The sequence below is a fragment of the Urocitellus parryii genome, chromosome 6 (genome assembly GCF_045843805.1).
Source record: "Urocitellus parryii isolate mUroPar1 chromosome 6, mUroPar1.hap1, whole genome shotgun sequence".
In the NCBI taxonomy this organism is placed as follows: Eukaryota; Metazoa; Chordata; class Mammalia; order Rodentia; family Sciuridae; genus Urocitellus; species Urocitellus parryii.
Window position 1 is genome coordinate 122,056,863 of NC_135536.1, and position 11,614 is coordinate 122,068,476.

General features: G+C 38.7%; 1 protein-coding gene across 2 annotated transcripts in view; it reads right to left on the reverse strand.

The window, feature by feature from the left end:
• The window catches only part of Mthfs (methenyltetrahydrofolate synthetase), a 55,458-nt gene extending 45,205 nt beyond the window's left edge, over positions 1-10,253 (reverse strand). The window contains exons 1-2 of one of the 2 annotated variants that reach the window (XM_077799894.1): positions 9,724-10,253; positions 3,821-4,082 (exon numbers count right to left, since the gene is read on the reverse strand). In XM_077799894.1, coding sequence (XP_077656020.1) covers positions 3,821-4,082; positions 9,724-9,840 — 379 coding nt within the window. In that variant the 5' untranslated portion in view covers positions 9,841-10,253. Of the gene's footprint in view, positions 1-3,820; positions 4,083-9,456; positions 9,534-9,723 lie in introns of those variants that run through there. The other variant, XM_077799895.1, reaches the window with a different exon arrangement.
• Positions 10,254-11,614: the final 1,361 nt, after the last annotated feature.

An 11,614-nucleotide genomic window follows, 5' to 3' on the forward strand; every position in this document is an offset into this window, starting at 1 on the left:
GAATGGAATGAACAAATGTATGAAAGTTCAAAAGAACATATTTTAGTTTAACCCAAGGAAGACAGTATAGAAAGGGCAGAGCTATTCTAAAAGGAACGAGCTGCCTCTGGAGGAACTGGTTATTGGAGAAAACCATGCAGAATTTCATTTAGCAAGTACATTACAGAAATAATGCAAGCACCAGAGGAGCAGTTTACATAGTCAGCCAGATTGGGAACATACTCTGAGCTCTGTCCTAGAACCTGGGAGTCTAGAGAAGTAGCTTAAGTTTGAGCAATGTCAAGGCCTAAAACTTCCTGTATTTCCTTATCTTATAAACTTGGGCTCCCCCCACCCCCACAAGATATGCTATATTCCCTTATTGTCTCACTGAAATCAAAATGCTTACAATCTTTCCCCTTGAAGACACAAAAGAGTTTTATAATGCTGACATTAATCTGGTCTAATGATAAAAGACATGAAGGATGTAGATCTGAATATGCTTTTCATGCCTCAGAATTAGCAAACCTCAAGACTGGAAAATACAGGAGAAGTTAAAGTAACAAAATTGATAAGTCCTTGACCCTATCACCTCCAGCTCTACCATTTTGATTTTATAAGGCATAGTGTTATATTGAATGAAACAGATATTAGTATAAGACTGCATAAAGTTGTGATGAAATTTCTTTTAAGTCTTAGTCAGAATATACACTTCTATGATGAGTTTGAGGCTTTATAATACAAACAGGCACCTTTAGCTTATTTTGCTTTCAGCTCTTTGACTGCTTAATAACAATAAAATCTCCTAAGCAGCCATGGGCTAGAGTATGCATAAAGAACCAGAAGAAATTAGCACTATTTGCCAATGATATGATTTTATAACTAGAAGACCCAAAAAGTTCCACCAGAGAACTTCTAGAACTAGTAAATGAATTCAGCAAAGTAGCAGGATATAAATCAACACCCATAAATCAAAGGCATTTCTGTATATCAGTGACAAATCCTCTGAAAGGGAAATGAGGAAAACTACGCTATTTACAATAGCCTCAAAAAAAAAAAAAAAACCCTTGAGAATCAATTTAATGAAAGAGGTAAAAGATATATACAATGAAAACTACAGAAACCTAAACAAAGAAATCAAAGAAGACCTTAAAAGACGGAAAGATCTACCTTGCTCTTGGATAGGCAGAATTAATATTATAAAAATGACCATACTTCCAAAAGCACTATACAGATTTAATGCAATTCCAATCAAAATCACAATGACATTCCTCATAGAAATCAAAAAAGCAGTCACGAAATTCATCTGGAAAAATAAGACACCCAGAATAGCTAAATCAATCCTTAGCAAGAAGAATGAAGCAGGTAGCATCACTATTCCAGACCTTATACTATACTACAGAGCAACAGTAACAAAAACAGCAATGGTATTGGCACAAGTAGACCTGTAGACCAATGGTTCAGAATAGAGGGCACAGAGACTAACCCATATAACTATAGTTATCTTATATTAGACAAAGGCTCCAAAACCATACATTGGAAAAAATACAGCCTCTCCAACAAATGGTGCTGGGAAAACTGGAATTCCACATGCAACCAAATGAAATTAAACCCCTTTCTCTCACCATGCACAAAATTCAACTTAAAGTGGATAAAGAACCTAGGAATACAACTAGAGACAGAAGAAAAAGTAGGCCCAAATCTCCATTGTGTTGGATTAGGCCCCAACTTCCTTAATAAGACTCCTATAGTGCAAGAATCCACATCAAGAATCAATAAATGGGATAGATTCAAACTAAAAAGCTTTCTTCTCAGCAAAATAAACAATCAGTGAGGTGAATACAGAGCCTACATTTTGGGAGCAAATTTTTACCACATGCACATCAGACAGATCACTAATCTCTAGGATATATAAAGAACTCAAAAAGCTAAACACCTAAAAAACAAATAACCCAATCAATAAATGGTCCAAGGAACTGAACAGACACTTCTAAGAAGATGATATACAATCAACATATATATGAAAAAATGTTCAACATCTCTAGCAAACAGAGAAATGCAAATCAAAACTACTCTAAGATTTCATCTCATTCCAGTCAGAATGGCAGCTATTAAGAACACAATCAACAATAAGTGTTGGCAAGGATGTAGGGGAAAAGGTACACTCATACAGTGGGACAACAAGTTGGTGCAGCCAATATGGAAAGCAGTATAGAGATTCCTTGGAAAACATGGAATGGAACCATCATTTGACCCAGCTATCCATCTCCTCGGTCTATATCCAAAGGACTGAAAAACAGCATACTACAGGGACACAGCCACATCAATGTTTATAGCAGCACAACTCACAATAGCTAAACTGTGGAACCAACCTAGAAGCCCTTCAGTAAATGAATGGATAAGGAAAATGTGGCATTTACACACAATGGAATATAGGAGGATTAGATTAACTCTAGATAGGGCAAAGAGGAGGGATGGGAAGGGAGAGGGTTTAGGGATAGGAAAGACGGTGGAATGAAATGAACATCACTACCCTAAGTACACGTATGAAGACATGAATGGTGTTACTCTGTGTACAACCAGAGGTATGAAAAACTGTGCTCTATATGTATAATATAAATTGCAATGTATTCTGCTGCCATATATAACAAAATTTTAAAAATAAATTTACTTATTTAAAAAAATAAATTTAAATTACTACAAAAGATAGGGCTTCTTTTTTGCAGTAACAATGACAATGTGCATAACTTTTCTTTCAGTCTGTTCCTTGTGCCTTTCGTGGGTTTTCCTTAAAATAAGTAAATAAACAAAAAAGCTTGATACCAAAAGAGCCAGCAGTAGAGAAAGCAGAGTTGAATTGAGAAACTGAGTATACTCAGAGCGGGTGAAATTAACACTATGAAGTCCAAGTGTTGAAAAACATGAAAATGGAAGATAAGGAGGACCAAGATCAGGAAGAGCCTCATTAAAGGAGTGTTTATTCACCTAAAGGCAGCAGGCAGTCACCAAAAGACTATGAACTGGCAAGAGAAGAGTTCACACTGATGTTTAGATATCTTGTTTCAATTACTATGGGGATGTAGCTGAGTGGCGGGGTGCTTGCCTAGCATGTGTAAAGCTCTAGGCTCAATCCCCAGTACCAACCACACCCCCAAAAATAAATAAATTACTATGTAGATAGTGAACTGAGAGGGAGGAGAGGATGCAAGAAGTAGACATGAACAGTTAGAGGGTGTTACAGTAACCCAGGCAAGAGACTATGGAATCTTAAACTTAGCAACAGAATGCATGTAGGGCACAAAAGAAAGAAGAATCAAGACCTTAAGATATATGGCATAGCCAAATGGATGGCTGATGGTACCATGAACTGAGATTGGTATGTGGTAGTCAGGATTGAAAGGAAGTTGATTCGGTTTGGAACATGATGCATTTGAGATACCCACATGACATACAAGTAGAAATGCCCAGAGGGTAGTTGATAGGTCTAACCTGGATATATAAAGGCACTAGCATTAATAATAATACACTTACTAGCCTACAGAGTATAAATGAACCTTGAGAAAGGGTAAAATTACTCAGCCCATAAATCTAGGGCAATCACCTATGAGAAAGCAATACCTTGCTTGATACCTTACTATTATAGTTGACACTTCATAACTTACAGAAGATACCATATCCTAACCCAGGTAATATGGGTGTTCGAAATATAAGTGGAATACAAATTCATCCATAGAGGAAAAACAATTCCCCTGACCCAAACATAACAGGTGGATCTGAGATCTAAAATCTCATCACAGCTGACAACATCCTAAGACATCCATTCTAACACCAAAAGACTCACCTGTCGACAAAGCCTCCTCACGAACATCATCCTCACCAGGTTGATGAATATTCCAGGATGTTTTGGGAAGTAAAGAAATTTCCTCAGGTGATTCTAATTTTACCATATCCATGTGGTTGCTCTGGAACTGGTATCGAGGTATAAAACAGATTTTGCCTTGTTGGAAAATGTCCTTGATGATCTCTTCTGTCTCAATTTCATCTTGCATGCTTAGAAAGATGGAAATTCTTTTGGAATTCTGATACTGACTGTGGGCCATCACCTAAACAGGAAATGACAGCAATTATAATTTCTAAGTTTATACTTTAAAAAACTAAAGACTTTTAAGAGTTTCTCCCTTCTCTCTCAGCCTTTTCCAACTTCTTTTAACTTACCAAAAGAAAGCAGAATGTATAATAAGCTAGACAATGCTAAGCCCTGAAACTTGACTTTTAGTTCAGGACCCAAGACTTCTGATTCTTTTACCCTTTCTGGCACACCACTCTTGTAAGAATGAAAACTCATTAAAAAGTCATCATCTCTTGAGAATTTCAGTTTTGACCCCACTTACCCATTTTAGTGATCTCCAGTCATATCACATGCTTCCACTAAAGTCTTTGTTTTATTCTATTTCTGAGCCTTGGCTCCCCAAAACTTCACTCCCTGTATTGTCAATTTCTCTTCTAAATTCTACCCAACTAAAGCACAGATCAAACCCTAACTTTTCCTAACTTCTGCAGAGCCTCACTGCATCTACTGTTGATAGGTAACTTAACACTTAATTCTGTATTGTCATGAGTTTTGATCACTAATTATCTATTAGTTCCAAATGTAGTATTCTGAACCAGTTCATAAGCTCCCCAAGGTCATGCCTTATAATTCTCTCTCAGCTCCTCTACCCCCACAACATTCCATTTTACGGAATGTTAAATTGTCAATTAAGATGGGAGTGGGGGCCATTGTAAAAGAATCCATATTCAGCTGAATCATTCATCAAGCAGGAGAAGGGGGCTGAGCTTTGTTAATCATAAAAAAGTCAACAATCTAAGGAACTTGGACTCAGATGTTGGCCCTTAGCTCTCTTTTTTTTTCTCCTTTCATTTTCTACTTTCCCCTATCCTCCAAGCCAAGAAAAACATTGCAAAAGCCTCTTATAAATATGACTAGCAAAAATACACAGGCATAGAAAGTCAAGTTATTGCTTTTAAAAAGAGGAAAGGGAAAATTAAGTAGATACAAAACACCAACTACTGCTGAGGAAGTAAGTTAACTCCTGGTTTCTGAAAAGTTGCACAGTTGCTGAGACCTGACACAGGCAAAGAAAAATGGAAATGTGAAACTCAGACTTTAGGCAAGCCTGAGGCTTTTAGCATTCAGGTGCTATAAGAGAAAGTTGTGTGTCTTGGCTGCCAGGTGGCTGAGGCAGAAGGATCACTGATTCTTTTACCCTTTCTGGCACACCACTCTTGTAAGAATGAGAACTCATTAAAAATAATAGCTGGGGCAATTTAGCAAGACTCTGTCTCAAAATTAGAAGAAGAAAAAAAAACTGGTAGACCACTTGCCTAGCATGCATAAAGTCCCAAATATCACCAAAAAAAAAAAAAATGAATGAATGAACAGAATTTATCTTTCTTGTTCTCTGAAATGCAGAATATAGAAAAGCAAGAGCTGAATAAGCAGTAAGAAAGATCAGTTAAAATGCAGTGTGAAAAAAAAAATGCAGTGTGAGACTTTGCATATAATCTTCTTCCTCAAATCCCTTTACAGGATACTTGCAAAGAAGCATGAAAACAATCCATTATAGAACTGAGAATAAGGGAATAGAGGATTGAATAATTCCTGTAAAATAGAGAGTGGATGGGACAGTATTTACAAACAAAACAGCAGATCACAACACTCTGAAAACACGGATACAGGTGAGATAGAAGATATTCCTCCCTTAAGCTCTCCAACAAAGTGACTACTAAAGACAGAGGACATCCCATAAGCTAATACAACTTCATCCATAAATAAGTACACACTACAAAGGATCAACAAATCTTTTGGAAGCCAAAATACAAAGTAGAAGAATAAAAAGGGAGTGAGTGGGGATAGCCCAATGGAAAACTGAGATAAGTTAAAGAACAGAGTTGTGGCTGTTGTTGTTCTTTTTAACTCTACTTAGTTTTCTCAAACTAAAAAAGATAACTGCATTTGTAAAACATCAAGAGACTGCTGTGGGAAGAAAGCAATCAGAGATTTATGAAATAATCATTGGAAATTAAAATTATGATTAGCAAAATAAAAACAATTTAGGAGAGAGTGCTGGAGAAAGGGAAATAAGCAAAAAATAGGAAAAATGTACAGACACAGAAAACCAACCTAAGGTTATTATCTGATTAACAAGAATTCCACAAAGGTGGGGCTGGGGTTGTAGCTCAGCGATAGAGCACTTGCCTAGCACTTGTGAGACACTGGGTTCAATCTTCAGCACCATATAAAAATAAATAAATAAATAAATAAATGTATTATGTTCATCTAGAAATAAAAAAAAAAAAATCAAAAAGAATTCCACAAAGGTGAAAAAGAAAAGAAATGAATAAAGATGCCAAGCTAGATTGAATGGAGGCCATAAGCATTGAACATGACATGGAAAATAATTTTAAATTTTAAATTCAAATTATCAATGAGGGTAAAATATTGTAATGCAAAAATCAATAAAAAGTTTACCCACCCCCATAGATTTTTTTTTCCTGAGGATATACTGTAATAAGAAGGGGAAAAAAATTTAAAATCAGAAAATAGCCCTAACTCAGCAGAAAAGTAAGCAGAAATTCCAAGGCAACGGCTGTGCAACCAGATCACAAAGAAACAGGGGCTGGGATGTCTTGAAAAAGAAAGTGGATCTATATTCTAACAGGCAAAATGAAAAACAATCTATGGATAAGACAAAGGCATACTCTTGTTTGTCAAAAAGGTAAAAATAAAGGCAATTTTTAAATCCTGGAAATATACAGAGCTAAATTAGATACGGGTTCCAAATAGGAACAAAGTTAAAATGTGGCATGGTTTTGAGCAGATGCAAAGTAAAAGAGAATATAGTTGGTATCAACATTTGAAATAATCCTTTTAGCCACACATATCCAGTGAGCTAAAACTATATATCCTTTTTTTTATATATATATTCAATTATACAACTTGGTTCTACTGTGAATATAATCTATAAAAAAAAATACTCTAAGTAATGTTCACCAAAATTTCAAGTTTGGAATTATCACTCAGTAGACTCATTACAGTTACAGAAAACAGTTTACATATAAAACTTGACAATATCAAATAGGCCGCAGAAATTGGCAAATAATATTAAAAACAAAGCAAATAAAGGGATACTAATTTTCTCATCTTAGAAAGTCAAGATAAAAAATAAAGTTGAATTTCTTTACATTACTTTCCTTATAAAATTTTTAAATTATAAAAAAGGTGCTGTGCTAATAAATTTTTTTTATGATTCAGATAAAGACATCACTTAATAATACCTTTACTGAGAATTCACTAAGGCAAAACACTGTACACCAATGTTTCAGGACATGATCCATTGGTTGGTCATGAAATAATTAGTGAGTTATAATCAGTGTTTTTAAATACATATAAAGGAAAATATTAAAGTTCACTGCAAATAATAAGAGTCATGAAACAAAGTCCTTGTATGTGTATATGTGCTTATATGTTTTTTTTAATTTTTCTCTTTCTTCCTTTGATGCCAGATCTTAGTTGTCACTCTGTTGCTGCCAGTAGTTCTGCCTCTATAAATCTACTATTTCCACCTAGAATTTATGAATTATAATTTACAGACATTACTCAGGAGGCTGAGGAGGAAAGACTGCTTTAGCCCAGAAATTTAAGGCTAATCTAGGCAACACAGCAAGACCCTATTTAAAAAAAAAAAAAAAATACCTTCTGTGGACACACAGACCAAAAAAAAAAAAAAAACTGAATTTATTTTCCCTATGCCTCTCCAGAATCTACTCTAACTCCTACATTCCTTACAAATTCAGTAATGTTAAACTTTGGAATGGTGACCCTCTCCTTCCAGTACTGTCTAACCTCTATCCAGTCAGCTGCCAAATTCTGCTCATTCTCACTACACAATCTCCCACTTATCTCCTTTCCCCCATTTTTCAATGCCCATCCTCTGGATTATGTCTTTATTATCTCTCACCTAAATTATCACAACAGCCCCTTACTGGTCTTCCTATTTTTTTTTTTCTGTCTTCCCTCCCCAACCCATTATCCAAATGCTACCAGTATATTCTCCTACAGGAGCTATTAAAAAATATTGAATACATTCCTTATACACCACTTCAATCTCACAATAGAACTTCAAGCATATTCAGAGAGATTAGGGGACTTGTCTAACATATAAATGGTTTGTTTGTTTGTTTGTTTTAAAAAGGAGTGGCGCCAGATTAAATCCAGATCTGTGTAGTTCCAAAGCTTATTTTAAATATGCCCTACCCTCTCTTTGCCTACACATCCCTGCAAATGTTTCCCCACCCCATCTTTCCCTTCACTTAACAAACTTCATCTATACTTCAAAGTTCATCTCAAGTTTCCAAATCCCCTGCCAAAGGCTTGTTTCCACAACACTGACATTTACCTTCAGCATATTCTAACTGCATTATAATTTTCATGTTTCCTCTCATATTCCCTACTGCTTTAAAGCAACAATTATCTTTCTCTTTCCTACAACCCAGTACATAGCAAAGTGTATAATGGTGTTCAATATGTGAATAAATTGGCTAAATTTTAAGCAACTAATATAAGGACAAGATTCTGTATCCTCAGTATCTACTAAAGCACCTAGATATGCCTTCGTAATATTAGCTAAAATCATTCCATTTGAATGAACTAACATCTACAGACATACCTACATTTATTAAGATGAAATGTGTGTACTTGTTTTAAGACTTTACCCCATAGGAAACTTGAATTTGAGAAAATAACGGATCATAGGATAGGGTACTGGGGAAGGCAAAAATCATTTGTTTAACTTGGAATTACTAATATATACTTAATCTTTGAGCATTGATGCCTCCCTCCTGCATACAACAAAAACTAGCCTCCCAAACATCTTTAAAGCATGCTTTCACAACAGTGAATGTCACTTTATTAAGCTTTTCATAGCAAACTGAAAACGTACAGCAAGTCAGTTAAAGTCATAAAGCAAACGGGGAACCTCATTTTTCCTATGCTTCCCTTCTGCTTCCTACCTTCTTGAGAAGCCTGAGTAAGATAATCACTTCCTCATTAATTCAAAAAAAAGGACTGACTGTTCACCCACTCTGCGACAGAAAACAGTAGGCCTGGAGGCTCTAGACAGCCCCAGACGTCCACGTGCTGAGAGCCGAGAAGTCAACTTGTCTTCCGTCCTTTGGCACCTCCGCACCCTCTTGGGGTGTGCCTTGGACTGAACTAAACGCATCTTTCTCTGATCGTGTTACTGACATGCCTGGCCTCTCAGGCCGCGGCTCATTTTCCTTAAGACTGAAGGAACCCCGGCGCTGGGATCGTCCACCCATCTCCTTCACCGGAACTTCGCGTTCTGACCCTGGTTTCACCTCAGTATCTCCACTATCCCCATTAAGAAGTTCTCATTCACCACAGGAGCCACCCACCCTAACAACTCCGCTCCCTCCCTCTTCCTCATTAGTTCCACGACTCCACACCACACCATGGGCTCCTCTCATACTGGAGCCACCGCGCCTACGGCGCCTCCACAGCACGAGAAGCGAGTGCCGCGTGCGCGCGCCGGGGAACGTGCGTGCACCCGAGGGGACGTGCGCGCGCTCAAGGTGCTGCGCCTGCGTGGACCCGCAAGCCCGGGCAAAGCGGAATTCGGCCAGTGAGTCCGCGGTAGCGTGAGCTACCCGGTGGCTTCGCACCTTCTGGGTCAGTAGGCGGGACTGGCGCAGCCGTTCCTCGGCGCTGATTGCCCGCAGACGCTGCTTCAGCTCGGCCCGTAGGCTCCGTTTGGCACCGCTCACGGCTGCAGCCGCCATCCCGCCGAAGTCAGCCCGCTGGCGTCCTCGGGTTCGGCTCCCACCCCTGGTCGAGCACAGCTGGATCCGCCTACCTGTGGGCAGCAGGACCCTGCGAGGCACGCCCCCTGCCTGCGGATCGCAGGCCGGTACCACGCCCCCTGCGCCCCTCCCAGCCTCGGCGCTGCCTGATGGACAGACCCCGCCCCTCTCCCGGCCCTTGATAGCGAATGGCAGTGTGCTCTGTTGGCCCTGCCAGGCTGGTGTTGTGTAGCCGACGCGGCCTAACTCTTCACCCCTCCGCCAAGGCTACAGAGATGGTAAACAACTGCGGGGGGTGCTCCACAGGCAGCTCACAATACACCCCGATTTGGTACTCACCTGTTGTAGTGCAGTACTGCACTGAAGGGGGTTAAAAACAAGGCTAAGGCCAGTGTCCTCAGTAGGCTATGCCATGAATGTAAACCAGACATATTTGTGTCTTTCCACAATGTCAGAGTTTATTGAATTACAAATTGAAAAGCCACATCATTTTCATGGGCTTTAATTCACCAAAAAAAAAAAAAAAATTCTCCTGATTCTCTTGGTGTTATGACTGAAACAATCACAAATTCTCTTATTCCATTTCAATCTTAATTACATCATATTTTACCAAATTATGTGTGTGTGTATTACAAGAAAGGCTATGAAAGGGTTAGGTGACCACAGGGTTGCAAGAGGCCTTTGAAGAGCAGAGGCAGGGCATATACTCATTCAAAAAAATCACTGCAGGTGGCTTATGAATCAGCCTAAGAACTAGTTCTGGGTACAGAGCTTTCAGGGGATAGAACTTATTCTTCACGGGGGGGGGGGGGGGGGGGGGGCAGACAGCAGGCAGTTTCAAATTGGGCCAGCCACATCAAGCAGGACAATCAAGCTAAGCTGAAGTCCTGGGGGTGGAGTTGAGTTTTCAATGCCTGTCAACCTCCTGATGTGTTCAGTGGATTGTCTGATGGATGTGATTCCACACCACTGTCTTAGGTGCCTCTCTTTTTATGTGAGGGAGTTGCATCTGGTAAGATTGATAAGCTCACAGTCCTGGTTTTTCTGATATGGGTTTGATATGTCCATGTGTCCGTGTGCTTTGGATGTAGTTCAGTGAATTCACAGGTGGTTATTTTTTATTAGCACAATTTACTTATCAGTTTGTGCCTTATTATTGTGCTTGCAGCTGGTGATTGTTTACTTGTACAAACAAGTTTTAGAATCTTTCTATTTTGTATTCAGTATGGAGTAGCTTATGACAATCTGCTGCTTTATAAAATGGAGTGACTAAGGGCTGGACACAACCTGAAAACTACTGTTCCATACACCACCGAGTAATTAAGAGCAAGGCACGGCCTACTGTCCACAGCAGGCCAGATTGAAAAATATATATGGTACCAATTGGAAACTTAACTTCTACTGGTTAAAGGAGGTTAAACACACTTTGCAGTGCCTTCCTCTTTTTTTTTTTTTCAGTCAGTGGGTTTGTTGCTATGGACTGGATAGGTCATTGATGCAGCAAGTGACTTGCCCTTCTTAGACCAGGATGTCTCATCACCTCTGAAAAACTCAGGACTTCAATAAGTTACCCTGTTCATTCTAGTCTTAGACTTCAACAATACTGTCACTGTAGAAAAATTGGAACTTGCTCCTACCATAAGAGCTCTTCAGAATCAGATGATAAGAAAATGGAGGCACCAAGTGGGTATTTGACTCCAGTTGGGAGGAAATAATATGGTAACAATGGAATAAGTGGACATACAGAAGAGCC